Source organism: Hipposideros armiger, unplaced genomic scaffold, assembly GCF_001890085.2.
Source record: "Hipposideros armiger isolate ML-2016 unplaced genomic scaffold, ASM189008v1 scaffold_126, whole genome shotgun sequence".
Taxonomy (NCBI): Eukaryota; Metazoa; Chordata; class Mammalia; order Chiroptera; family Hipposideridae; genus Hipposideros; species Hipposideros armiger.
In genome coordinates this window covers 368,701-396,590 of record NW_017731476.1, presented here as the reverse complement: position 1 = coordinate 396,590, position 27,890 = coordinate 368,701, and the positions used below count along the sequence as shown (strand labels likewise).

The window sequence follows — 27,890 nt, the reverse complement described above, 5'->3', positions numbered from 1 at the left end:
GCTCTGAGCAACAGCAGTTCGAGTCCAGCCCGAGCTGAGCAGCCGCTGAGCTGCCAACAGGTAGCAGGATGGCTCAGCTAAAAAAAAAAAAAAAATAGCAACACTCTGTAAATTGACTTACAGGTTCAATGCAACCCCCATCAAAATCACAACTGGCTCCTTTGCAGAAATTGACAAGCTCATCTTAAAATTCATAAAACCACCTTGAAAAAGAAGAACAAAGTTGGAGGAGTCACACTTCCCAGTTTCAAACACTTACTGCAAAGCTACAGTCATCAAGACAGTGGTTTACCGGCATAAAGATAAACATATCGATCAATAGAATCAAAATGAAAGTCTAGAAATAAGCCCCCACATTTACAGTCAACCGATTTTCAATAAGGTACCAGAACAATCCAATAGGGAACAGTCTTTTCAACAAATGATGCTAGGACAACCGGATATCCACAGGCAAAACAATGGAGTTGGACCCTGTGGTGGGGGGTCTCTAAGACCACATCTGTTTCAATGCTTTGCTAGGAAGACACACAGAATTCAGCATAGTCATATTCATAGACATGACTTATTACAGTGAAAGAAAGCAAAGAAAAATAAGTGAAGAGAAAAAGAAGGCACATGGGGTGAAATCTGGAGGAAACCAGGAACAACCTTCCAAGGGTCCCCTCCCAGTGGGGTTACATAGGATGTACTTAATTCACCCATCGATGAGTTGGAACAACACGTATGAAATGTTGTCCCCCTAGGGAAACTCATTAGAGACATAGGGCCAGGATTTTTTTTTTCATTTTTAATTTTTTTTTATTGGGGAATAGCTATGGTCATTGGTTACACATTGCTTTCCTGCTACAATGACATAGTTGACTCTCAGGGAGGGCGCAGCTCACAGTGGCCCGAGTGGGGATCAAACCAGAAACCTTGGTGTTATCAGCACCACACTCCAACCAACTGAGCTAACTGGTCGCCCCCAGTACCAGGAATCTTACTGGGGTTGATCACACAGGCACTCTGCTTAGCAAGTACCGAAAAATTCCAGACCTCAGAAGGAAAGCAGGTGTTCCACATAAGCCATTTCATTTGTACAAACAGTTTAGGCAGTGTAAGCCACTTTTATCAGTTAATGGTGGGAAACCTCCTGAAATCTAAGTTACTAACCTCCAGCCAAGGGCCATTTTTGCAAGCAGGCCTTTTACAAGGTTAGTAGTTTGAGCCTGTGATGTTAATCTATCTCACAGACCCCTACCTCACACCACATATAAAAAATTACTCAAGGGCCGGCCGAGTGGCACGTTGGTTAAAAGTTGGTTTGGGACACCAGCTTTGAGCAGCAGGGCCCTGGGTTGGATCCCACAGGAGGACCAGTGACACTGCGACCTCTCCAGCTAAGATGGTGAACAACAGCTTGACCTAGAGCTGGGCTGCCGTGAGTCGCTGGCAACGGCATAGGCTGCAGCGGGGCGGGCCAGCAGCTGGCATGTGCTTTCATGAGTTGCCGTGAGCAGCCATCCAATGGCCAATGAGCGACTTGCCTCACCTGGGAAGAGCACAATGATGGGCCAGTGAAGCGATGTCCTCTACAACTAGACTGAAGAACAACAACAAAAAAAGGACAGCAACTCGTCTGTTCACTTCCCCAATTCCCCAATGCTGTTCCCCTCCCCAATTCCCCAATTAAAAAATAAATAACTCAAAATGGACCAAACACCTACATGTAAGAACTATTAACTCTTAGAAGAAAACATAGGAGTAATTCTTCATGACCTTGAATTTGGCCATTGTTTCTTAGCTATGTCACCAAAAGCACAAGCAACCAAAGAAAAAAATAGATACATCGGACTTCACCAAAATTAAAAACTTTTGGGCATCAAATGACACCATCAAGAAAGTAAAAAGAAAACACAGAGTGGGAGAAAATATTTGAAAATCATGTATCTGATAAGAAACTTTATCTAGAACCTATAAAGAACTCTTACAACTCAAAAAACAAAAAAGCAAATAATCTAATTTAAACATGAGCTAAGGATCTGAATAGACATTTCTCTCCAAAGAAATTATACAAATGGCCAACAAGCACATGAAAAGATGTTCAAAATCATTAGCCATCAAAGAACTGCAAATCAAAATCACAATGAAATACCACTTTATATCCACTAGATGGCTACAATAAAACAAAACAAAATCAAATCAAAAAGGAAAATAGCAAGTATTGGTGAAGGTGTGGAGAACTAGATCCCTCACACATGCTGATGGAATGTAAAATGGTACAGCCACTTTGGAAAACAACCTGGAGGGTCCTCAAACGATTAAACAGAATACCAAAATGACCCAGCAATTGTACTCCTAGGTATTAACCCAAGAGAAATGAAAACATTATGTCCACACAAAAACTCGACACAAACATTTATAACAGCATTCTTCATAAGAGCCAATAAATGGAAAGAACCCGAATGTTCATCAACTGATGAAAGGAGAAACAAAATGTCATATATTAATGCAACGGAATGATAGTCAACTGTAAAAATGAATGAAGTGCTGATACATGAATGAGCCTTGAAGATATCACGCAAAAACCCATTTTTGTATCCACAGCAAAAAATATTCCTGGCCTGAAGAACATACTCATAAGTTTGTTGAACTGAAAAAAAAAGGGGGGGAGGGGCTTATAGAGAATTTTTTAATTTTTTTTATTATGAAATACACATTTTTTAGAATGTTTCAGCTGTACAACACAGTGCAATAGTTATACTTTTTACCCCTCGAAGTGACAACCTCCCTCCCCCAATCCGACGCCCCATTTCGAATTTTTTTAAAGGACAAGCATCCGTCAGTGGTTCTCAAAAGTGTGGCCCTGGAGGAGCAACAGAGCAGCGTGCCCTGGGTATGTGACAGAAATGTGTCACATACATTCCCTCAGCCCCGGACCCTGAAGGTGGCAATCTGTATTTTAACAATTCCTCTGGTGCACACCTAGAGAGAACCACTGCATGATACAGTGTAACAGGTAGAGGTGGATTCAAACAGTAGCATGATCAACGCTAACATTTATGAAGCTAACATTGACTACACTTTCCCGTGGTCTCATGTAATTTCCACAACCACCTTAGGATGTGTTGGTACTATTGTTATCCCCATTTGACAGGTGGGGACAACTGAGGTGTAGAGCAATGGAGACACTGGCCCAAAATCATGGAGCTAGTGAAGGGCAGAGCTGGGACCCAAAAGTCAGGTTTCTCTGCCTCCAAACCCCATGCTGTCAACCGTCATGTCCGCGTTTCCCCAAGCAGGGGTGGGTGGGGGCACAAATTAGTCTCACGGGGCAGGCGCTGGGGGTTCATTTTAAACACCAAGAGTTCTGTATCTCATGTGTCGTAGAAAAAAGCATATAACTAGCATTTCAAACTCATGATTTCAATAGCAACATTGTTTCCCTTTAAAATAACTAAATATATAGTCACTTTAAGTGAAAAATAGTAAATACAGGTGTTTTTGTGCATAGATGTAGCAAATATGGTAGAGATGGTAACAGTGAAGCATGGGAAACACTAAGCCCACTTCAGTTACTTAAAAAATACCTAACACTTTGTACATTTTACTGTATGTAAATTGTACCTAGAAAGGACTGTACAGAAACTGGATTTCAGTTAATAACGTACACGCTGAAGCACGTAGAGGGAAGTGCGTCCAAGTCAGCCTCCAACTTTGAAGGCACCACAATAGTAGGATGGACTGATGGAGGGCTGGGTCCGAGACGGAGCGGCTATAGCTCCTCCATGGCCATTGCATAACCCAGACGACATGGACACGAGTGCTCACTGCACGAAGTTTTCCACCTTCTCTGCATGTTTGGAACTTACATGGTGGAGGAAAATGTACACAGATTGCCTCATCCAGTGAATGAATGAATGAATGAATGAATGAATGAATGAATGAATAAGTCTGAAATGCTTTCTTTACTCTCTTGTATATTTCCAAAGTGGGCTTGTAGTTTTATAAGAAAACTTTTTTCAAGGAGAAAAATGGCACCAGTCAATTGATAAAAATAGGCCTTTATTCTGAGGGCAGAATGCCAAGAAGAAACTGCCTGAGGTCAGTGAGTGAAAGCTGCAGCACTTCTCTACAGTCCAGCCCCTGGCCATGCAGGAAGTCCGAGGGCGGAGTTCATGGACAGGCTCTGGGCTGTGGGCGGGGCTCTGACCTTCCTTCCAGTCAGTGTGGGCCCCCGTCGGTGTGTCCTGCGTCCCAAGAAGCCCAGTGTCAGGAGAGGTTGCAGAGTAAGTTGTGCAGAGGCAGGGCCACGAGCCCTGACAGGGAGATTCCCAAGGTGTCAGAGATGCAGGCAGCTGCCATGGCAAATTCTCGATGCTCGTCACTGGTCTGGGAGCGGGTGGGGAGCAGGGGTGAGGCTTCTGTCCTCCACATCCCAAAGGGGCCACCCACAACCCTCCCCCCAAAACACACCCCCCTCCATCCCCAGCTGGTGCTGACCTCCAGGGCAATGTTGTGGAAGGTGTTCACGTAGGCAGCACCCCCCAGAAGTCCCTCATACAGAATGATCAGGAAGACGAGGTAGATGCTGGGCAGGAAGCTGAGCCACACATCCGCCAGCAGGAAGGCCAGGTTGAGGCACTACGGGTTCAGGTGGAGAGGAGGGCTGAGCCTGGGGCAGGCAGTGGGCAGGAAGCGAGGCTGCCATCCTGTCCTGGTGGCCCTGGTTCTGGGAGATGCTGATGAGGGAGGGCTGGCAGGCCCAGATAAAATCCCAACTCTCTGCAGGCGGACAGACCCTGGGATGTGGGACCCGCCTCCTCCCTCCCCTGTCCCAGCACCCCAGACCTGTGGGTCTCTCCCCCTCCCCCTTGGCTCTGGTCACTCCTATCGCCAGGTGCCATTCCACCTTCCCTCACTTGGGATGTCCTAGTCACCCCAGTTCACAGTTCTGCTTGGATCAGGGTCACTCACACCCGTGATCTCATGCTCCTCCCAACGGGCTCCCTAAATTGTGCCCCGCACCCCATTTTCCACGCTGAGGAAACAGGCTAGCGGTTCTCAGCTGGGCTTGATTGTGCTGCCAACAGGACATCTGACAATGTCTGGAGATGTTCCTGGTTGTCTCAACTGGGGACGGAGGGTGCTACTGGCATCTAGTGGGTGGGGGCCACGGGTGCTGCTACACGTCCCAAAGCCCAGGATGGCCCCCAACAAAAAATGATCTGCCCCAGATGTCAACAGTGCTGAGGCTGAGAAACTCTGGTTTAGATGCTCCCACCTCTTAGGAAGCCTCTCTGAGCTCACCCAAGGGTATATATAGGTCCCCCCTCTGTACCCTAGTTCCTCAGAGGATCCCTGTGGTTTGCATGCTTGGCAAGCATGAGGACCATCTGAGGACCCTCTTACCACACAGGCCTTACCCTCAGAGCTTCTAACTCAGTCTGAGTGGGGCTCAGAGATCTGCACTAAAAGCATACACCCTGGTAATGCCAATGTGACCAAACCCGGCCGACACTTCATCTGCTGCCTTAGACTAGATGCGTTTATCATGGAATTAAGTGGTTACAATCCCTGATTTCTATGAAGCAGCGTTGGCTAAAATGACAGCTAAAACCAAAAGCTACATTTCAGCAACATCTCATGAAGAACCCTAAGAATTATTGACACAACACTTTGGGACTTTGGGGTGGCAGTATTGCTTAAAGAAATAAAGAAGAAAATCAGCAGATATTTGTATGCTGTTGCCATAACATTAAAGTGTTATCTATACGTATTCTAAGTCTTGTCATAGATTTAAGCTTATTAAAAAGGGGAAAGGGTGCTCGCTTCGGCAGCACATATACTAAAATTGGAACGATACAGAGAAGATTAGCATGGCCCCTGCACAAGGACGACAAAAAAAAAGCGGGGGTGGGGGGTGGGGGGGGGCAAGGACTTTCCTATAATGGTTGAAAGCTTATCTTAATAGTTACTTCGGGCTGTAGAAACAATGAATGCTGCTTAGCTACACGTACTTTGCTTAGACTGTTGTAGGGATGCCGTTTGTTCTCTTAAAGCTATAGATTACTTTTGCCATGGGCAGTTGACTATGGTCACCCACCTTGAGATATATAATCTGTTGAGCACAATGTCACTGATTCTATAATTAACCATGCTGAGTAAAAGAAAGTGTACATTTTCTTATTGTTAGAAATGTTATTTGAAAGCCTGTGTCTCTGCATGAGGCTTGTGCAAATAATCGTTAAATAAGTGATTCTGATGAAAACACACTACAAAATCTCGTTCTTTCATTCTTCTCATCTCTCTTTCTTACAACTCTCCTGAGAAGTAGACATGGGCCGTGCCCGATTTATAGATGAGCAAACCGAGGCTCAGACTGGTTCAGACGCCTGCCCTACATCACACGGCTACTGAGTACAGAAGTTGGGGTTCACAGCCAGGTTTGCCTGGCTCCCAAGGACACACCAGATGTGAGCCCTGCTGGCCTTCCGTTCCCTGTGAACATGACAGCAAGCAATAAACGCTTCCTGCTGAGGGAGAGACTCTGGGAGCCAGGGCAGGAATGGAGTGAGGGTCGGGCGCTCGGTACCTGCAACAAGGCCAGGGCCCATGTAAAGCGGATACGACAGCAGCGAAGAGAAGAGCGGGAGACAAAGACACCGGCCTGGTATAGCATCTGGTACCTGAGACAGGGGCAGGGGTCAGAGGGATCCCTTCCATGGCCCCCTCACAGGACAGCCCCTCCAATCCCAGGCCCCGTCATCAAGCCCCCCCCCCCCAGCAGGCTGCCCATCCTGCCACCCGCCCTCGCCGTTCTCACCAGCGGTACTGCTGAGCGTGACTCAGCGACGTGTTCCGGAAGAAGAGGAGCTCAAACTGCAGCCGGGACCGGACAGGGGAGACAGACGGGGACATGTGAACCCCTGCCTCGGCCTCGACTCCCCCACCCCGCTCTGCAGCCCTCACTCACAAGTCCCTGGTTGATGAAATACTCAGCAAAGTAGACCAGGACCAAGGGGATGATGTACCACAGCAGGCCCTAGAGAATCAGAGGACACAGTGCAAGGCTGGGAGGTGGGCACAGGCTGCAGATGGGGCCAGGCCACCGCCACCCTCCATACCTTGAACACAGTCCACCTTTCCTGAAAGGAGAGGCTTGAGCTGGCATCTGCAGAAGGGCAGGGAGAGAAGGGCAGGTGAGGCTGGCATGTTGGCTCAGCAGACGGGTGCTGGTGGGACAGAACCAGCCAGCCGGCACACAGTGTCAATGCACTGGACTGTATGATTAAAACGGTTCTGTTGGCAAACTTCATGTTATGTATATTTCACCATGGTTTAAAAAAAAAAAAAAGGGGGTAGCCAGGTGAGACCTCTTCACAGCTCCCATATAGCTGGACAGCTGTATGTCTCCACCCCTGCCACACTGGCCCTGTCTTCCGGTTTCTTGAACACTCATCCAGGCTTGTACCATCCAGGCCCTCAGCATTCTGTCCCCTCTGCCTGGTACCCCTGTGTCCACAGGGAGGACTCCCTGTCATTCGAATTTCAGCCCAATGACACCTCCTCAAAAAGGCCTTCTCTGACCACCTTCTCCTCTCCACTTCCGCTCCGCTGTCATTTCCTAGCACATCCCTATTTTAGGAGCTTCCAGTGCTTATCAGGATGTGAAAAGCACGGCTCCAAAATCAGTGATTTGTTTACGAGCCTGCCTCCCTTCCTTACCTCGCTCACCACTGCACCCCAATTGGATGCCTGGCACATAATAGGAACTCAATGAGTATTTCTTGGATAGATGAATGCAATTGGCTCTTCCCGTAACCAGCACACACACCCACTTCCCCTCCCAACTGTCCGTTAGAGAGGAAAAGACTAAAGCAGAGAGAGAGAGAGAGAGAGAGAGAGAGAGAGAGAGAGAGAGAGAGAGAGAGAGATAGACAGAGAGAGACAGAGAGAGACAGACACAGACACCGCCTGCCTGGAGGACCCACCTGGCTTTGACTCCTCTGGGGCCTCGTTGCTCATCAGGGGCTGCCGAGCTGCCCTCTCTGCCTCTTCTTCCCCTCCAGGGTCCTGGGGCTCAGAAGACGTGAGCAAAAAAAAATAGCTAGGAGTAGGGAGAAGGAAGATGAGGTCACAGCCTGTCAGGTGGCCAAGGCTGCGCCGTGTTTCTACCTTCTCAGGCACCGCCTGCCTCCAGAGAGCTGTGGAAAATGGTCCCTTCTCTGGAGCTGAAATTTGTCTCCTTATTGCTTCTGTCTACGGGCCCCTGCTTTGATGCCTAGCTCGCATCAAGCCAGTCAGCTGTTTTCTCGACATTATTATTCTAAGGATTGCTCTAGCTACCATTTATTAGGTGTGCATTCCGTGCCAGGCCAGAACTCCCCAAATTTCAACCACTTGTGTTTTGCCTTCATGCTGTTTGTCATATGTACATCCTTCTGGTGTACAATGTTTTTTACTCAATATTTTCCTGTAAATCGATTCCCTTTTTCTACGTGGCCTTGCTGTAAGCAATAATCTGTGAAGCCACAGGTGTGAGGGGCTCGTTAAACCCTTTTCCTCATGTACATAAAATCGATAAAGTCCACCCCTAGACCCCTCAAATCACTGTGGGAACCACACTGCACTGGATACATCACACCTATACCCTCACAAGGAGAATGACCACCATGTGAGATGTGGGAAAACAGGGGCTCAGAGAGGTGATGCCACACAGCTAAAAAACAGCAGCCCCAGGCCTTTCAGAGCCCAGAACCTCCAACCCTCGTAACTGTCGGGAATCTGAAGACCGGGATCACAATCTAGTTCTCCCTCTTCGAATCCCTCTTCCTCTCGCCCCGGGCAACTTACCTGCACAGCAGCAGGGCGGGGATGCCCAGCATGGACAGCAGGGTGTGCTGGGGGGACAGGCCTGCCTGGGTGAGGCCCAGGTAGGACAGGGCTCCCAGCAGCCCTGCCCCACCCGTACCTGAGGACCACCAGGAGATCACAGCCCTGAGAGGGACGACACAGGCGCTCAGAAGGACCGAAGCCAGCAGGGGACTCCTCTCCCTACTCCCTGTTCTGTTCACTTACCTGGGGTAGAAGGCGGTCAATGAGAGGAAGGTGACCTCCCCCAGACCCGAGGAGATGCTAGCCAAGACCACACCTGGGGGAGGACAAGCACGACGGTGGCCCAACCTACCTTTTCCCCAGCAGCCCCATCCCCTAAGGTGTCTGGTCACGGCCTCTTCTGTGTTAGCTCAGCTCAGAGGGGCTGGAAAAGGATCTGTGGTCGGGTGGGGGGCTCCAGGTCTGCAGCAGAACCGACCCCTCCTCTGCAGGCCCTCTCACAGGGAGTGGTAATTTCATCCACCCTCTTACCAGACCAGAGGCAAGAACTCATCCTGGACGCCTCCTCCACCCGTGTCACAGGAGTCATGGTTTCTCTGCCCATCTCAGTCTCCATCTAACCCATCCATTTCCTTCCACCTCACCCACCACCTACCCCTCCAAATTGACCTCATCTCCCATTTCCTACTTGTGCAGTCCTAGAAGCTTCTGGGGGTTACAAAAAGAACCTCCTTCCTCCGGGGAAATGGGGAGGCTGCCCCCACTAATGTTCTGTTGCAGGTCCTCTGAGCCCCCCGCACCTGACACAAAACCTCACGCTCACCACACAGGCTGGTCCCCACTGACTGAGAAAAGGCAACCAGGATGAAGCTTCCAGCCGCACAGGCCCCACTGACGAGAACCCGGGGGCTGAGGAGATAGGGGAGAGAAGCGGGGAGGTCAGGTTCTGCTCTCAGCTCCCAGCCCTCCCCCCACCACCTCTGCCCTCCTGGTCCCCCCCACTCTAAGATCCCACCTGCCCTTCCTCCTGCCACGCCCACCCAGACCTGTAGGGCAGCAGATGAAGGCCAAGGGGAGCCAGTAATTTGATGACAAGTGTGGGGAGGATGTCTGCCAGGAGCACTGCCTGGGAGAGGAGATCAGAGTGAGACCCCAGCCCTTCCTGGGAAAAACCTCTGAACCAAGAGGCCAAAGAAAGCTAGAAACCAGCCCATGAGACCCGGCTACGGAGATAGGCTCTGAAGTCAGATCTGGGCTCAAGTCCCAGCTCTGCCACTCCTGAGCTGTGTGACAAGGCATTCCCATTCTCTGAGCGTCAATTTCCTTATCTGGAAATTGGGGATGACTATAGTACCTAGCTCACAGCACTGGCGTGTGAATTAAACCAGCCAATATATGCCACATACAGAAAGGGCTCAGTGAATGGCGGTCTTAATTATTATAATCAGGACAGTCCAAGCTGAGAGCTGAAGGGGTTGGGGGTGGGAGGGGTCGGAGGAACACCAGCTAGGTACTCACAGCTGTGGAGACGGAGTTGCAGTCAAATCGAGATGAGTTACTATAGGGGGTGGGCACTGGGTCTGGGTCAACCTGATGGGAGAGAAGAAAGTCTTTCACCCGGAGAGGCAGGAGGGCATGGCCCCCACCTCAGCATTGCTCTAACTTGACAGATGGCCTTGGGTCAGTACTGGCTGCTTGGACTTCAGTTTCTCTCTGTGCACAATGGGGAGGGGGAGGTTTCCTTAGAAATGTCAAACAAATGACCCACAGGCCAAAGATGGCCCTGTAAGTGGACTTTATTGGGGCAACACATTTAGGAGTTTTCATTTAAAAATTCTGGGTTTCCAGAAAATCTGAGCTTGGACCAAATTCCCTGTTGGCCTTGCCAGGTGGCCGCTGCTGCCCTTGGGCATGCACCCTCCAGCTCCTCACAGACAAGGGGTTCTCAGCCGGGGGTGATTATACCCCTCAGGGAACAGCAGGCAATGTCTGAGACACTCAGGGTTGTCACAACTGGAGGGCAGGGACTGCTATTGGCATCTAGTGGGTAGAAGCCAAGGATGTTACTAACCATCCAACAAGTCACAGGGCAGACCACACAAAGAAATATCCAGCCCCAAATGGGGTTCAGAAACCCTCCCTTTTAGGCCATGGTCCCATCCAGCTGGCATCCGCATTTGTGCATCCGGGAGACTGGGAACATTGACCTCCTTATCCCCTTGACCACCCCATTCATTCTGTGAGTTTTTCAAGAAGGCGTCTGCCCCAGGGTGAGTCCCTCCTCTTACCACAGGGATGAAACCTAGTGGTGGTGGCGGAGAGGGTCACTTACGTGGCTCTTGTTCCCGGGGACTCTCTGGTGGCTAAGGATGTCGTGAGCAGCACTGAGCATCACCACGTAAGAGAAGTTGTTGCAAAGGCCCAGAAGCCTGGAGTAAGTAGGGCAGATCCCCCCGCCCTAGTTTTACTGAGATACAACTGACATGTAAGAACAGATCTTAACCTCTTTTCAGGCTTACCGGCATCAATCCAGTCTTAGCACCAAACCTCCCCCGTTTCTGCACCCTTCAAACAGCTCTGTTTTTTTCTCTATCACTACACCCCATCTCCATTCAGTGTTAGGGTTAGAAAGACAGGCTTTGGGATCACAGACTTAGGTTCACATCTAATCTCTGAGACTTCTCAGAGGAAGTCATCCTTGATGACTCTCTCCTCTGACACCCACGATTCAGTTCCTGGGGCATTTCTTATCCACTGACCTTCAGTCTCTGATGTGCTTGCTGTGGGGGCTTGAAACCCAAAGGACAAGGTTCAGGTCCCAAGTCTGCCACTTCCTAGTTGAGTGGCCTGTCTACTCATGTGTAAAACGGGGATATAAATTTCTCTCCTGACTACCTCACAGAGTACTGCAAGGGATCCAAAGAAGACAATACCCAAAGTCCTTTACAATCCACGAAGGATCTTGTTTGCGACTCTCATCTCTCAGGGTGGCACTCGGTGATGGGAATGGAACTGGACCCAGTGTCAGAAACTTGGTGTGTCCGCTTTACAAGCTTAGGAAGTGGTACTACTGCTCTTCCCATTTCACTGCTGAGAAACTGAGGCTCAGAGATGCTATGTGACTCTTCCAGTTACGTGGGCAGCTGCTTCCAACCCCATCTCCCACCTAAGGCCCCCATGTTTAGGGTAGTGTTAGAGGTATTTCCCAAGGCTCGGTAGTTAAATGATTTTAGATGGTAGATGAGCTTTTAAAACGTAGTGCTGCGTTTACTTAAATGTACATTAGAAAACTATCGGCTGGTGAGTTAAAGTTTTCTTTCATTAAAAAAACCCCAAAAACCTGTATTTACAAATCTAAAGACTTAATTGGTTGGAGCAAAAACAGGAAGTAAATCATCCTATAGGTGGTAAGAGGATCTGGCCAAAACGTGAAGGTGTAAGTAAACCAGTGAAGTTTGGGAAATTTACAAGTTGCCTCAGGGAAAACCAACTGGTTCAGTAAACACAGAGGGTGCCCAAAAAATGGATACACATTTTAAGAAAGGAAAAGAAAACACTGTATTGTCATACTCAGTGTAGATCGATCACAAAAGATGAATCCAAGTCACGTCTGACTTCTGCAATTCCAAGAGGTGCTCAGAGTGGTTCCCATCAGTGTCCAGACACGTCTGATGATGGCAAACCACTGCTTGAGCATAGATATCACCGTTTAAAACGTGTATACATTTTTTTGGCACCCCAGGTATGTGTGGATTCAGCTCCCTTTTCGCAGCTCAACCCTTTCTTCTCTTTGCTCCAGTTGCTTCCCTCTTCCCGCCCCATTTTTACTTCTGTTGAACTAACTCTTCAGGCCACTGACCAGAATCCCATCGCGTTCTTCCAATGGGCGCTCGGACCTGGATCCGGCAAAGGGGGCCGAGGTTCCGGGGCGGTCTCCTCCCCTGGGAGAGCGGGAAATAGACGGCATGACCCCCACCCGACTCTCAGGTGCGTGATGGCCCCACGGGTGTTCTCCTGGGGTGGAGCCAGCTCCCAAGCACGTCAGGTGGGTCGCGGGGCACAGGCAGTCACTCCGGGGGAGACTCACCCTCGGAATCCGAAAGGCGCCGCCGCGAGCCTGCACTGTCACCCATGACATCCAGTTCAGGTCCCCGGAGTGGTCCAAAGGCAACGAGAGTTCAGAGGGAGCTCCGAGGGGGCGGGGGAGGGTCTGCGACCTGTCACAAAGATCAACGCCCGACCGCAGGGCTCAGCTGCAGCTTCTCTAATGCACGCACGCCCCGTGATCCACCACGTTCACCCAGGCCTCCATCTCGCGCCCTCGCACGCCCACCGCGCCCCACCCGTCGGACGCTGCCCCCGCCCCCTCTAAAGCAGGGGCCCGGCGGCCTGTACCTTTAAGAGCAGCTGAGCTTTCCGCACCAAGGAACAACAGGTTGGCGGGTCACGTGACAGCGCCGGCGGCTTCCCCCATCACGTGCTGCGAGGTCCTCACCACTTCCGGGTCTTCTCTCTATCTCCGCTTTAGGTCTTGCCAGCTTCGGGGTGTGGTAACCGAGAGAGGCCGACAGAACCCCGGGAAGGGCTGGCTTAAAACTGGAGCGGGTGGGATAGGCGAGAGGCCTGACGTCAGGTTAGCGGCGTCCAAGGCGGTGCCCGTGTGGTGCCAGCACTAATCATGGCTGCGAGCGGCTTCAGCTCCTCCCGAGGCCCTCACTTGCCAGAAACAAATATGGCCGCCTGGTTTCTCTCGCGCGCTCTCTCTCTTTTTTTTTCCCCCCCCAGACGAGACTAGATTCTGACCCGGCACTAAGGCCGCCAGTCTTAGGTCATACTTATTACTATCTGTTTATCTGTTGTCCTTAGATCGCTTTAGAAACTGAAAATAAAGATAATACCCACTTAAGAGGATTGCATGGATTATCAGTTGGCAGTATCCCAGGCGTTAAGAGATCCCTTTCCCAAATTATCCTAGAACCAAAAAATTTCACACAAGTAGTCCAACCCCTGGTTTTACAGATGAGGAATAAAAAGAAAGAAAAGAAAAGTTACTGATGATCACACAAAGTTAGACGTAAAGGTGACCTTAAGAGACCGTTTTAGCGATAAGAAATAGAGCATCAGACACAGGTGCTTGGCAGAGCAGGCTGCTGCAGGATTCCTGCCTGCATCAAGGGTGCGTGGGCCAGATGATTCTAAGACACAAGATTCTGTGACCTCATCTAGTTCCTCTAATTGGAAATTGGGAAGTGGGGCTCAGGGAGGGGGTTGGGGGAAGAGGTGTAAATTGACATCACTTCCCACAGTCCCAAATAAGGAGTGGATTCTCTTACCTTCCTCTAGGTGGTAAAGCAGCATTCTGTATTTTCTTCATCACGTCCTTCCCCCTGCTAATCTCTCCTGTGGGCTTCCAATAGCTGGTCCCCACCTCCACCAGCTCTCTCTCATCACCAGACCCTCAGACTGCTGTTTGAAATGTGCCTCCTTTTCGTCTTCTCCCCAAGTTAATCAACCAATGAAAAAATGGGGTTCAGTACCCATGCAGGGCTCTAGAAATTCAGCAACGTGTCATACATGGCCTCTGCCTTCAAGGAACTCACAGGAGAATGGCAGGTAGGTGCAAAGAACCACAATACAAAGCTTAGCCAAGCCTTGTTTCACAAGAATGGTTACAGATGAGGGAATGGGCATGGAAGCCACCAAGCCAGCCCCTTTTTCCCCTTGGGAAAGCATTAACTACCCTGAAACGAGAAGCCAGAGCTCTTACCAGCCCCCTCCTCACTCCTACTCCTTGTCCCCAGGCAAAACAGGAACCACAAACCCCAGCTTCCTCTCACAGTGGCTGTGGCTTGGGGGGAGGCGGAAATGGCTGAGGTGTGAATATGAGACCTGAGTCACTTGAACTGCAGTTGCCACAATGCCTCCTCCCCCATCACCAAAACTGAGGTCTCCTGCTCCCATTTTTTCCTTTCTGGCTTCCTCCCTTACCCTTTAGCTCCAAATGTGCACCTGGGTCGCCTGTGTGGAGCACATCCGTTCCCCAACCTGGGCTGGAAGCCGCTGTGGGCTTTATAGAAGGTGGGTAGGGCCTGGGTAGGGGATGCGTCAGGGGGAGACAGGGGAAGAGGAAGTGTTTTGGGTCCCGGGGAAGACCGGCTTGTCGTGGTGGGTGGGGACCAGTCATTGCTTCTGGACACACAGAGACAGACAGGATGGATTTCCTCCGGCTACATCTCCCTGGGCTGCATCAGGCCTTGAGGGGAGCATTGGTGAGAGGAGTAAAGAGATGCCAGAGACTTTCACCCTGCTGCCAGGGGCCTCACCTTCCCTCCTCCCTTTGAGCCTCTCCTCAGACTTGAGTTTCCTTCCCTAGGATCAGGCCGCCTCCTAGCCCAATCTTTCCTGGATTTCAATTCTCTCACATCCACATACCCCTAATCTAGGCCCTTTCCTATTTCTTCTGTGGGTCCTATTCTCCTTCTCCTCCCAGACTCCAGCACCCCTCTTCTATCCAGAGTTCCACTGGCCCAGGGCCCCCAGGGAGAGGGCTGGACCGGTCCTTAATGCCTTTGTACCTACACACATACACACCTTTTCTTCTAGGATTCCTTCAGCACCTTTGTCTCCTACCTTATAGGAGATGAGGTCCCCACTGCAGAGAGGAGGGAGGCGCACACAGCTGAGGAACTGAGGGAGGTGGCTGCAGGAAGGCCGAGGAGGACTGTAGAGGAGGAAGCCCAGGAGGCCCTGGAGGGCCTTGGAGACAGCCAAAGCAAGGGGAATGGAGAACTGAGAGAGCCCGGGGAAGCTAGCAGCTGCCAGGAGGGAAGCTCAGCTACAGAACAGACCTGGGCTTGGGGAGAAGGCAGCTCCCGTGGGTCTCAAGCAGAGAGGCAGGACACAGGGGTCTGGGAGGTAGCGAAGGCCTCCAGGTGCCAGGAGCCAAGTGCCCCTGTGGAGGCCAGAAAGGAGTCACGGGCGGGGTCCGAGACTGGTGGAACTAGGAACAGCCAAGCCCAGGAGAGTCAGGAGCATAATGAGCAGGAAGTGAACAGAAAGGAGACACTGAGAACCTGGGAACAAGAGGAGGAGGAGGAGGAAGAGGTCAGGGCAAGAGAGCCAGTGGGGGCTGGAGGGGTGGAGTCAGAGTGGACCTGGCACAAGGAGCCTGAGAGGAAGGCCCATGCCGACTGGCAGAAGGTGGCGGGGATTGGCAGGGAATTAGAAACAGCAACCAAGGAGGCAGTGGCAGAGGAGACCCAGGAGCCTGGGGTTAAAGAGCCTGGGAGGGAAGAAGAGGTGGTGGTCGTGGTGAGAGATGGCCAAAGCACCACGGCACAGGGGACACAGGAGCCAGGGGAAGAATCTGAGGGTGGGGCAACCTTGGGCAGAGAGGAGGCCAGAACAACCTCAGATGAAGAGGAGGCTTGGACAATCTCAGTCGAGGAGGAGGCCTGGACAACGTCAGGCAGGGAGGAGGCTGGGACAACCTCATGCAGGGAGGAGGCCAGAACAACCTCAGATGAAGAGGCGGCTTGGACAATGTCAGGCAGGGAGGAGGCTGAGACAACCTCATACAGGGAGGAGGCCAGAACAACCTCAGATGAAGAGGCTTGGACAATGTCAGGCAGGGAGGAGGCTGGGACAACCTCAGGTGGGGAAGAGGCTGGGACAATGTCAAATGAAGAGGAGGCTGAGACAACCTCAGGCAGGGAGAAGGCTGACCTCCCAGGAGTCGGGGAGCTAGAATGTGGGGCAGTCCCAGGAGATAGGATCCCAGAGGGTACTGGGAGAGTCTGGGCCCTAGAGAAGGCCTCCAAGGGAGACCAGGAGAATGAGGTAGATGAAAAGAGAGAGGCTGAAGTGAGCCTGTTCCTGAAACAAACCCAGGCCCTGGAAACTGAGGGAGTGGAAGAAGCAGCTAAGGACCAGACAGCAGGGAGGGAGGATGCAGGAGGCCAGCGGTCAGAAGGGGAGGTAGGGGTGGGCCTTGAGAGTCAGGCAGACCAAGGTGGGAAAGAGGCCAAGGAAAGACCAGACACAGAGATCAGGGCTGCCCAAGCCAGCTTGGAGGAGGTGTTGCAGCCACAGGAGGCCAAGGAGGAAAAACAGAGTTGCCCGGCTGTAGAGGGTGAGCTGCCCCCAGACAAAGTGGCAAACGAGGCTGAGGGTGAGGCTGTCTTGGAAGCCACCCCAGAGGACAGACCTGAGAAGGAGTTCAGGGAGAAGAGGAGTGAGGAGGAAGCTCAGATAGGTCGAGAAGCATTGGGGGTAGAGCGTGGTGGCCTGGAGCACAGGGTCACTGAAGCCCAGGAACTTGAGCTGAGGGGTGGCCCCCAGATCCCAACAGAGCAACCTGAGGAGGGACAGAGGAGTAAGGAAGAGCCCTGGGACAGTCCACCCCTGAGCAAAGAGGGCACAGAAAGGAGCCTGGAGGAATATCCCGGGAACATGGAGCATGGAAAGCTTGAGAGCTCTGAGGCAGAAGCCTGGGAAAGCTGGAGGAGGAGGGATGTAGAGAGAAGGGATACCCAGGAGGAAGAAGTAGGTACTGAAGAAAGGGAGGAAGCGGCTGCAGGAGGCCCAGGGTCTGCACTCCCGGAGGTCCTGGAGGTAGAAAGAGAAGGGGAGAAAGCAAAGGAAGGAGGTGGTGGAGCAGAGAGCCCGGAGCTGGGGGGAAAGCACAGGGCAGAGGCAGGGGCAGGCCAGTCACTGGAAGAGCCAGATGCCAGAAAAACTCAGGATGAGGAGGTGGAGGCTGCAGGGCCCTGGGAGGCAGACAGCACATCCGGGGGAGGCTGGAGGCTGGAGGGGGCGGCTCTGAGCCTCCAGGACAGGGAGGACACATGGGCCAGTTCTTTGGCTGCCGAGATTGTGGAAGATAAGGCAGCTTCCGATGGAAGGGCTGCTGGGACTGGGGAAGAGCCCAAAAGAGGGGCTGGGGAAGCTTGGGACGGGGCATTTGGGAGAGGCTGTGACTTAGAAGGGAGAGAAGAAACTGGTAGAGGTAAGGAGCTGGTAGAGGCTGCAGAGGGAGAGAACAGAGGTGGGAAGGAGTTTGGCCTGGAGAGTTCAGCAGAGGAGGAGGTTACTGGCAGAGATGGCCAAGCAGAGGCTTTTGAGGCCAGGGAGCGTGAGCCGGGTGGAGAGTGGACAGAGGCTGGGGAATCCGCAGTGGCAGAAGGAAGCTGGGGAATAGATGGCTTTACCTCAGGCTCCCAGGCGGCGAGGGCAGAGGGGACCATGGCCATAGTGGAGGCTGAAGGGCTCCCAGGAGCGCAGACGCTGGTGGCAAAAGAGGCTGAGGTATGGCAGACGAGGGGACAGGGGCAAGGCAGCGAGGGGCAGCGTGGGGACCATGACCCTGAGGAAGAGGCACACATGCCCTGTGATGCGGAGAATGTCGAGCTGACTGGACGCAAGAGGGAGGAGGCCAACGAGATTGATCCAGAAGGCCTGGAGGACGCCCAAAGCCAGGAGGACCAGTCCACAAACCAGGACCCTGCAGAGGCTGAGCCTGAGCTGCATGGAGAGGCTGCAGGAAGTGCTGATGAGGATGCTCACGGCATCTGGAATGAGGTGAGGGCTCCAGGGAGGGCCCAGGCCCAACCAGAGCAGAATCTCCATGCCAACCCGTAATTTTCTGTGCCCCCTTCCCTGCAGGCCCTGATTCCTGGGTCTCGCCTGGACCTCTCGGTCCCTCGGAGCCGTATCCTCCTGTCTCGCAGCTCCTCACAGCGTCGCTCCCGGCCCTCTTTCCGACGGACCCCCACCCCCGAGCAGCAGGCCGAGCCTCCCAGCCCCCCACCAGAGGAAGGGCTGTCAGCCCTCAGGCAGACACTTCTCCAGTCAGAGGACCCTCCAGAGCCAAGCCCCCCCAGGCCTGACGGCACCCCAGTGCCAGCCAGGAAAAGACCCCCAGGCTATGGGTAAGCACAGGACGAGGTGACTGAGCTGGGATGAGCAGGAGGCTGTGGACACCTGAAGACCAGCTCCCATGGCCTGTCTTCCACCCCCAGGTTTGGCCTCGCACACCCCGGCATGATGCAGGAGCTGCAAGCCAGGCTGGGCCGGCCAAAGCCCCAGTGATGGCGCCGAGACCTGGAAGCCAGGCCCCGCGTGAGGCTCAGAGTGCTCGGTGGAACCTGGCTCGCCCTGACCCCCTCAGCAATTTTGGAGGCACCCTTTCCACCCTGTGGGCCTTAGTTTCTTAGTGTTTCATTCACGGGCAGACAGAACTAGACACCTTCAAGAACCATGAGCTTAAGGAGTCTGAGGTGCGGCTCATGGACCACCTGCCCCACTGGGACCACCCCTCATGGCCTGTCCTGACCACCTTCCCAACCTGTCTCCAGAGGACTGAGAGGGGACAGAGCCAGTCCCCGCCCCCCAGCCTTCTTTCTCTGACTACCCCTGCTCCCCACCCTGCCCCCCAAATCCCTCCCCAAACCCTCAGAAGGCTGTGTAGGGGTAACACAAACCTCTGGGGTGGGAGTCAGCCCTGAGAAAAGGGGGCAGGAGGGCCTGTGGAGCTCCATTTGCAATCGCAGATTGACAGGAAGCAGACCCGCCACCTTGAACTTCCAAAATAGGAGCTCAGCCTCGGAACTCTGCCGGTTACTATGGCCAACAACAACTGAGCAAGCCAACATTGGGGATGGTGGGCCAGGAACCCCAACAATGGAGGAACAGAGGGGTCCGGGGTGACCAGAGGCTGCAGAGTCCATTTCAGACACCCCTTCTCTGAAAAGAAGCTGAGGCACAGAGAGGGGGAGAGTGCTTTATTAGGCACCCAGCATGGCGGCCTCACCCAAGGACAACCAGCAGGCCCTGAAACAATAAATAAACCATCATTTCCCTAAACAATAAATAAATATCCAAGAAATAAATATCCAGCTGAAACTGGAGGGGCCTTAAGTTATTGGGTAGGGTCTGGGAAGGGAGGTTGGGGGAGTCCCGCGTTGTTTAAGCTGGAGGCTCTCCTGTTGGTTCAGGCTCCAGTCTTAAAAGCCTCGCAGATGAAGAGAGGCTAGAAACCACCCCCTTGGGGCCGGGAGCCAGCCAGTGTAGCACACCCCAAGACCTGGGCTGGGTTCCCAGCCTGGGAGAGCAGCAGCAAGTCCCTCACGGCCCGAGACAAGACGAGTTCCAGGGAGTGCAGCATCTGATAGGTGAACAGGAGCCGGGGCCAGGGTACCTGGGCTGACATCTGGGAGGGGCCGCCCAGAGCCCCTGGGGGCAGCCCCTTCCCCTCCTCACCCTCCTCTTCCTCGGGGAGGTGGAGTCCTGCAGCCAGCACCTGTGAGGAGAGGCCCATGGTCCAAAAGTGGCCAGGCTGAGAGCCTGAGCGAGCCCTTGATCCTTTATTGTCACTAGGGGATGACCCCAGACACCACAAGGTCATGATTTCCCTGGACAACCCCAGCATCAGACCTTCCATTGCGTCATCAACTCATGTGTCCTGCCTGATTTGGGGATTCAAGGAAATGGGGTCACAGAGCGAAGCGATGCTCACAGAGGGAGCTGGCTCACTCATCCAGGAATGCACCAGGCACTTGGGGTTCCGGAAGTTCCTCTCTAAAGAGTTGTCTTAGGATCAGACATGGGCAGAAAGGCGATATAACTAGTTTTTTATGTTGCTTGCATTTTCGATTCTCCTTTTAGTAATGGTAAAATTCCTATTTCCCTCTGAAATGTTCAGGAGGACCTGGTGATGTCAGAGGATGAGAGGGAGAAGGAAACCAACTTTATCATAGGTCCTGCGGATGTCGGATGCTGTGCTGGGTGTGTCAGAGCTGTTCTGTCATTTAAGGGCAAGACCCCAAAAGAAGGCAGAGATTGAGGAGGCGGAGCCAGGGCCTGGTGCAGCTACACACACACACACACACACACACACACACACACTCTCTCTCTCTCGCTCTCACATACATACTTACACATACACTCACATACATACTTACACACTCATACACTAACATACATATTTACACGCACATACACACATACATACGCACACTCTCACCTACATGCTTACACATGCATACACACACATACACACATACCTACTTATACACACACTCACATACTTACACACATATGTACTTACACTCTCACATACATACTCACACACGCATGCACGCACACACTCAGAGGATCTGGAGCACCTCCCTCTAGACTTACCCCACCTGTAGGCAGGGGGGTGTTTAAAACGGGAGCCAGTGAGCCTCAGTTTTTGTCTCTGGGGATCAGGGAGGGTGGGGTGGCCACTCTACCTGGAAGCGGAGGTGCCGCTGCAAATCGCGGAGGTCCACCCTCATGGCCCACAGCTGCATCCTCTCTGAGCTGGCCCAGCTCCTCTGGCTCCCCAGCCCTCCCAGCAGGGCTTGGAAGGGACGAAGTGTGGTGGAGAGGAAGCAGAGGCGCTCTGCGTCCTGTGGAAGCAGAGGGGAGGGGTGAAGACAGGCCCACAGGCTAAGGAGGCCCCTTAAAATCCAGTCCCACGTCTCTCAGGCTCCATTTCCATCCCAAACGCCAATCCCCATTCCATCCAAATATCTATTCTCGTTCTCAACTCCATCTCCTTCCCACTCCCTTGCTTTGCTCATCACCATTCCCTTCCCCACTGTTTTTGATCACTAACTTATGGCCTTTCCCAACCTCATTTTCAGTCCATTGTCCTATCACTATCTACCCACAACCCCATTCTTTTCCCTTCTCCGCCATCCCATCCTAGCTCCATCTCCTCACTTACTTTCAGCCTGTCTCCAACCTCTTTCCCATCATTATTCCCATTCCTAATCCCAATTCCATCCCTCGTCTATAGGTCCAGCCTCACCATCGTCTCTCCTTCCCATCTCCAACTCCATCCCAACCCCATTCTATGCCAATCCTCACCAGCAATCTCCATCCCTTTTCCATCCTCCACGTCATTTTCACTTTCATCCCCAACTCTCTTTCCATTCCTCCCCTATCCCCAGTCTCATCCCTAACACCAGCTCCGTGCCTCTTCCATACTAATCTCAGTCCCTGATCCCATTCTATTCCCATCCCCACCCCTTTCCATGCCCAGCTTCACTCTTACCCTCTTCCTAATGCCATTTCTTTATTCAGCTTCATCTTTATATCCAATAACATACTCAACCTCATCCAGATTCTATCCCTCAATTTACCCCCAAATCCACCTTCAATTCACAATTCAGTTCCTGACCTTATCTCCATCCCAGCCAAGCCTTAGTGCCAGCTACCCTGCTCCCCACCTCCCCCCATCCCGTCCCCCACACACACACCTGCAGCCCCCCACTCACAGAGAGACTGCACCAGGCCTGGAAGGTCAGGGAAACGTTGGGGAGCTGCTGTCCCAGGGGCAGGAGGTCCAGGTTTACTCCTGGCAGCTGAGACTCGGCCTGTGGGGCAAGGTCTGTCAGTGGGGGCCAGAGTAGATGGGGGATCCTCCCATCCCCAGCACCACCGGTTGCATTCGGGAAACTCACAAAGCGGTGGGCCTGGGCCCGCACCTCCGAGAGCAGTTTCCTGGAGAGATGGAGGCTGACCTTGAACTCCCTCTGCAGCTCCTGCAGGCTCAGAGGGTGCCTTCCTGGCGGCCTTGGGAATCCCCAAACACCAGCTCGAACCAGGAGCAAAGAGAGCAGCAAAAGGCTGAGCCCTGAAGAGACGGGGAGAGGGTGGGCGAGATGAAGGGAGAGCTTGAGAACTCAGGAGAAAGAAGGAAGGAAGGGAACGGGCCTTTTCCAATCCTGTGCTACAGACAAGCACTGTGCATCTCACAAACCCCTCAAAACCACTAACGACGTGGAAACTATGGCAGACACCATATGGCCTCTCTCTCTGTATGATGAAAAGAAAGTGCCCTTTCCCACAGCTTGCACCAAGGGTCCACCTTTGCCAGCAGCCCTCAGGCTGGATTTCAACCCCCCCCCCCAACTCCCTTGGCCAAGCATCTTTTTTCAGAGGATAAACGGCACAACTCTATGTGGCGGCCTGGGTGCTAGTATCCTTCCCATTTTGCAGATGAGGAAAGTAAGGCTCCGGGAGGTTGACTTGCCAAGGTCACGGAAGATGAGTGCAGCAGGACTGGATTCCAGATCTGCCCAAGTGCAGAGCCTGTGTGCATCCCCAGGAAGCTCAGAGGAGGCAGCCACCTGCTCTGGGGCAGGCATGCTCTGTTCTGCTAAGGATTCCTGGGACTTGGCCAGGAAGCTCTGATGGCCTGAACTGGAACCCCAGGGGTGGCTGGCAATACTGGGGGCTCTATTTCAGAAAGTCAGAAGGACAGATTAGTCCAGCCTTTCCCAAGGCAGTTGGGTCACTCTGCGGTGCAGGAAGAACAGGGGGTGCCAGGAGGGGGAGAAGGGCCCGGAGTGGGAGGCAGAACCTGTTTCTCATTTGGGCTCCTCCCTGGTGCAAGTCACCTCTTTTTTCTGTGCCTCAGGCTCCCATCTGTAAAATGGGGGAGTCAGACCATCTGGTTTCTGACAGTTTCTTGAACAGAAGGAAGGGAGGCCATGGGGAGGGAGCGCTGGGAAGAGGACCATGTTCGGTGGTTTCTCTCTCAGGGAGAGGAAATCGAGCAATCACGGGAGTTACACAATCCTCCTTGAAACACAAACCAAAACGGGCCCCTGTGTCTAAGTCCTGCTTACCCACCTCTCCAGGCCTCTTTCCTGTCTGTTCTCCACCTCTAATCCCTGGGTTCTGCTCCTCGAAATGCCTTCTCAATAAAGGCCAAGGGAAGTTTCTGGTTATGTCCATTTCCCCTGTGGACTTCCAGAGGGAGTGGGCAGTGAGCTCTAGGATCCAGGCTCCCTGGCTTGGGGGCCACTCTGACATCCTGAAGACTTCGGGCAGAGTGGGGTTTTTCCCAGCTGAGGGAGAGTGGGAGCCTCAGGCTGTGGTGGATATTGCCCACCCAAAATTGAGCTGTGTCATTTCCTACTGACCCTCCACGTTTTGCCTGAGCTCTGGAGCCCCTGGAGTCGACCCTTCCCTTGGCTTCTCTGTACCTTCTACAGTCCAATCTTGTCCTGGGCCCCATCCTTTAGTCCTTGGTCCCTACCCTGACCCTACCATCTGCTCCTTTACCCAGAGCTCTGGTTCCAGCCAGAGACCTTCAGTTGCCAGCTGCAGACCGGACCTCCTTCCAAGCTTCAAACTGCAGACCCTTGACCAGTGAGGCTGCTGGCTCCTTGGCCCCAGCCCTCTGCTCATGCCAACTCCTCCTGCTAGTCTTCCTCTCGCCAGCCCTAGTTCTCAGCCAAGCTTGTCACTCCAACCAAACTCTTCATTTATCTGCCAGGTCCTGGTCCTGGTCAACCGCCTGCCCAACTCTTCTCATTCATCCAGTCAAAGCTTCCCATCCTCTGCCAAGCCCTGGCCAAACCACCACCCCTCTTGTCCAACCCCTCTTCCCCATTCATGCTGGCCTCACTCCCATCCTCCAATCGGCTGTATCCTGTATCCTTAGTCTGCCAAGCAGTTGCCCCTCAGCCTTCTGGCCCCATCCACACCAAGTCAAGCTCTCCCATCCTCTGCCCAGCCTCAGCCAAGCCTCCCGCCCCTCTGCCCCGAGCCCTGGCCTCAGACTCACGCCAGCCAAGGTCGCCTGCCTTCTGGCCCATGGCAGGGCCCAGCCTCTATGGCCAGCCATCTCCCAGGTCAGGGGAGTCTTATACTGGGGGCTGTGCCCGGTTTCACTTTCCGTCCTGCTTGTACTTTCAGCTTTGCATTAACTCAGTCTTCCCTCTTCACCACCCCTTGCTAAAATGGGGAAATGTAATTTCCCTTCCCAGAGGGGGTGGGAGGTTCCGTGGGGGGTGGCGGGAAGCTGGGGTTTTGGTCAATTCAAGCGCCTGACCCCCACTGAGCTCCCAGGGCCAGCCTGCCCCTCACTTCCCCACTCTGCCCCATTTGCTGGTAGGTCCCAGAGACTTGAACCCCCTCCTGTTTCTCTGCTCTGTCATTATCACCCTAGTTCCAGGACCTGCCTACTGTCCTTCAAAAGATGGATGGCCAGGTAAGGGGACTGCCCATCAGAGGGGACTTGGGGGGTTTTACTCTCTTCTGGTTTACCAGATGGCTGAGGAAGGGAATGTCAGGGAAGCCAGGGTTCACTGGGTGCCTGGGATGGGGCTTTGTGTGGGGCAGGGGGGCCTCAGATTTGGCAGCATCAGGGCTCAGTCCATAGCCAGGGTCAGGGCTGGATAAGTTTCATTCAGGACCAAGAGCTCAGTCTTGAGTCAGATCTTGGATGAGAGCTCGCTCTATAACCAGGATCAGGCCATGCTCCAGGATTGGACTCAGAGCTTCGTCTGAGGCCAACATTCTGGCTCCACATTTGGTGTCAGGGCTATCGATGAGCTGGAGACTCTGCCTGGGACCAATCGGGGTTGGGCTTAGAGCTCAGTCCAGGTGGGGCACAGGGCTCGGTCTACGGCCAAGGTTCTGATTGAGCCTGTGACCCAAGTCAGGGCTGAAGATTGGGCTGGGATAAGAGTTGAGGGTCAGGGCTCAGACCATGGCCAGGTTGGAGTTGTATGAGGTCAGGTGTAGGGCTGAGCCAGATCCCAGAATAACCCTGGCGTTTCTGCTCTGTAGAGAACTGTTCAGGCTGGGTTGCATCAACCACAGATCTCCCTTCCAGCACAGCCCGCCCTAAGCCCCACCCTGGATTTCCCATCTTCAGGGAGAAGATGGGGGTTTCTTGGTCTTCCCTGAGGCCCACTGCTGCCACTTTCCTTTTGGGACCTCTGGGGTTTCCCTGCTGGGTCCCTGCTTTGAGACAGAAACCAAAGGGGCTTCCCCTCCCTACACCCTGCTTGGGCACTGCCCACCAAGGCAGCTTGGGACCAGTTGCTAGGGAAAGTACCAGCACCAGCCAGGGAGCAATCCCAGAGGCCTGCCGGCGGAGGAGGAAAAAGAGCAGCTGGCACCTCCTAGCCCAGACTGGTTTCCTTTCAGTGCCCCCCAGTGGTGACAGCTCACTCCCCTCCATCCCATGAACCTGGAGCTCCCCACTGGGGGGGCTGATGGTGACAACAGACAGACACCCTACCTGGTCTTCCTCACATCCCCAAATCCTGTCAGCATCCTAGAAGCATGACCACCCTACTCACCCCTCGACCACAGCCACTCCTGACTTTTGCCATCACCCAGAACTGCTGTACCTTTCCAACCCAGGACCCCATCTCCTGCTCTCTGGCCACAGCCTCTTGGCCCTCCCAAACTTCTTTTAGGGGTCCCTGAGACCTCTTGCCCCTTGCTGCTTCTCTGCCCTTCCCAGTCTGGCGGCAGCTGACTCCTCCCGCCTCCCTCTCACTCCTGCCCTGATCCTGCTCCAGCCACTGCTCCTCGTGCCTAAACAGGACGAGCCTTTTCATACCTCCTTGCCTTTGCACAAGCTGGTCTCTCTACCTGTGATGCTCTCATTGCCTTCTCTGGTGTTCCCGCTCCTCAACCTTCTCTGTCCTCCCCAAATGGCTCATCCTTTCCTGCCATAAATCTTGTCTCCGATGGACAGTTCCGCACTTGTGTATCTTGCTCACTCTATCCTCACTCATACTCTGTCCTCACTCCAGCCATACTGTCCTCCTCGTTCCTAGAACATGCCAGGCATGCTCGTGCCTCAGGACCTTTGTACTTGTTCTTCCTTCTCCCAGAAATCTGCAAAGCTCACTCTCTCCTTAAGATCTCTGCTACAATGTCACCTTCTCTAATAGGGGTCTTCGCTGACCATCTGGCTAACAAAGGCAACCCTGCCCTCTCTACCTGTTTCCCTGCATTGCTATACTGCATAGCATTTTAGATCTCTACTAATTTTAACTATTTTACATTTTCTCATTTATTTGTGTCTGTCTCCATGCACTAGGATGTGGGTTCCACAAAGGCGGGGATTTTTTCCTGTTTTGTGCACTGATGTATCCCAGCAGCTTAACAGTAGCAGATTCATGATAAGCTATGCAACAAATATGCCTTCGGCCACAAGCGCCTCATCTAGGTTTTGCTCGTGGCAGGTGATCTGTAAGCTGCCTGGATGGAGCAGCAGGTCTGGGGCCACCTGAGCCCTGAGGTCTCACTGTCAGCCTTCTCCCACTCCGGCCAAAGCCCCAGCTGAGCGCTGAAGGATATAAAGGGGCTACCTGGGCATGGCCCTGAGCTGATGATCTTAGCAGATCCTTGGCAAGAAGCCAAAGGGCCAAGGAGGGCAGTGACAGCCTCTGTCCATATCCTTGGAGGATTGGCCTGGGCCCATCCCTACCTACTTGGGCCTCAGTTTCCACAAGTGACTCCTGGATGGTGGGCTGAGGCTTGGACTGAGGCCAGCAGGAAATGGAAACGATGTGGTGAGGGGTGAGAACGGCTGGAAAGGAAGCTAGGAACACTGGGCTGTGGACGGCAGTGTGTAGCTAACCCTTTTGGTGACCTCAGGTGAGTCACTCGCCTGCCCTGGACCTCAGTTTCCTCCTTGAAAAGTGATAGCAATTGGCAGATGCTGCCACTCGTATTACGTAGAGGAATTAAAACCTAGATGATTTTTAAAAAGAGAAAGAACCATCCACCAATTTTCTGATTATTTTGTGAGCCCTCATTGCAGCTCTGAGCCAGTGGGGCATTCCATGGGGCTGCTCGGGAATCCTGAGCTTAGGAAACAGAAGTTTCAGATGTGACATCAGGATGGAACAGGGAGGGGGAAATCTTGTTCAAGGTCACCCAGTTGATCAGTGACAGAATGAAGACTGGAACTCGAGTCCCCCATTTTCAGCTTGGGCTGGTGTGGGGAATCCCTGGGCCCGGTAATGTCAGCATTGAGGCTTGGAACTAATCCCTAGGAGAAACCAAGATGGATTTTAGTGAAGGCAGGGAGGCTGGGGGAGGGGTGAGGTCGGGCTGGAGCTGGGGCCACACCTTTGAGTCTCCCCAACAGAAGGTGAGCCCCGAGGGGAAGCACTGCACCCACCCCCTCCCAGGACAGTGGAGGTGCACGAGGCCAGAGTCCCAGCCTGATCACTGGCTCTCTCTCCTGTGGTCCACGGGCACCCTGCTACCCCACCCGACACCTA

General features: G+C 53.1%; 3 protein-coding genes across 7 annotated transcripts; 1 reads left to right on the top strand and 2 right to left on the bottom strand.

Annotated features, from left to right (window-relative positions):
* Positions 1 to 4,023: 4,023 nt before the first annotated feature.
* CLN3 (CLN3 lysosomal/endosomal transmembrane protein, battenin) lies at positions 4,024 to 14,240 on the bottom strand. 2 transcript variants are annotated; one of them, XM_019648733.1, is made up of 17 exons: positions 14,151 to 14,240; positions 13,213 to 13,413; positions 12,905 to 13,034; positions 12,677 to 12,758; positions 11,150 to 11,246; positions 10,336 to 10,407; positions 9,864 to 9,943; positions 9,641 to 9,726; positions 9,061 to 9,133; positions 8,836 to 8,979; positions 7,974 to 8,089; positions 7,107 to 7,153; positions 6,956 to 7,024; positions 6,806 to 6,861; positions 6,575 to 6,668; positions 4,483 to 4,623; positions 4,024 to 4,371 (listed from the first exon to the last, which is right to left on the bottom strand). In XM_019648733.1, exons 3-17 carry the CDS (start codon positions 12,948 to 12,950, stop codon positions 4,252 to 4,254), a joined length of 1,323 nt encoding a protein of 440 aa, XP_019504278.1. In that variant the 5' UTR covers positions 12,951 to 13,034; positions 13,213 to 13,413; positions 14,151 to 14,240; the 3' UTR covers positions 4,024 to 4,251. The 2 variants fall into 2 exon arrangements, with proteins under 2 accessions (XP_019504278.1, XP_019504279.1); XM_019648734.1 differs by lacking the exons at positions 12,677 to 12,758; positions 14,151 to 14,240 and having other exon boundaries at positions 13,213 to 13,696.
* Positions 14,241 to 14,353: 113 nt separating this feature from the next.
* APOBR (apolipoprotein B receptor) lies at positions 14,354 to 19,719 on the top strand. Of its 2 annotated transcripts, none has more exons than XM_019648732.1 (4): positions 14,354 to 14,430; positions 15,421 to 18,396; positions 18,481 to 18,746; positions 18,837 to 19,719. In XM_019648732.1, exons 1-4 carry the CDS (start codon positions 14,392 to 14,394, stop codon positions 18,904 to 18,906), a joined length of 3,351 nt encoding a protein of 1,116 aa, XP_019504277.1. In that variant the 5' UTR covers positions 14,354 to 14,391; the 3' UTR covers positions 18,907 to 19,719. The 2 variants fall into 2 exon arrangements, with proteins under 2 accessions (XP_019504277.1, XP_019504276.1); XM_019648731.1 differs by lacking the exon at positions 14,354 to 14,430 and adding an exon at positions 14,906 to 15,086.
* A 76-nt stretch (positions 19,720 to 19,795) lies between these two features.
* Positions 19,796 to 24,562, bottom strand: IL27 (interleukin 27). Of its 3 annotated transcripts, none has more exons than XM_019648735.1 (5): positions 24,422 to 24,562; positions 22,308 to 22,480; positions 22,104 to 22,220; positions 21,090 to 21,248; positions 19,796 to 20,116 (listed from the first exon to the last, which is right to left on the bottom strand). In XM_019648735.1, the coding sequence occupies exons 1-5, from the start codon at positions 24,450 to 24,452 to the stop codon at positions 19,847 to 19,849; spliced, it is 750 nt and encodes a 249-aa protein (XP_019504280.1). In that variant the 5' UTR covers positions 24,453 to 24,562; the 3' UTR covers positions 19,796 to 19,846. The 3 variants fall into 3 exon arrangements, with proteins under 3 accessions (XP_019504280.1, XP_019504281.1, XP_019504282.1); XM_019648736.1 differs by having other exon boundaries at positions 22,122 to 22,220; XM_019648737.1 differs by having other exon boundaries at positions 22,368 to 22,480.
* Between the last annotated feature and the right edge of the window lie 3,328 nt (positions 24,563 to 27,890).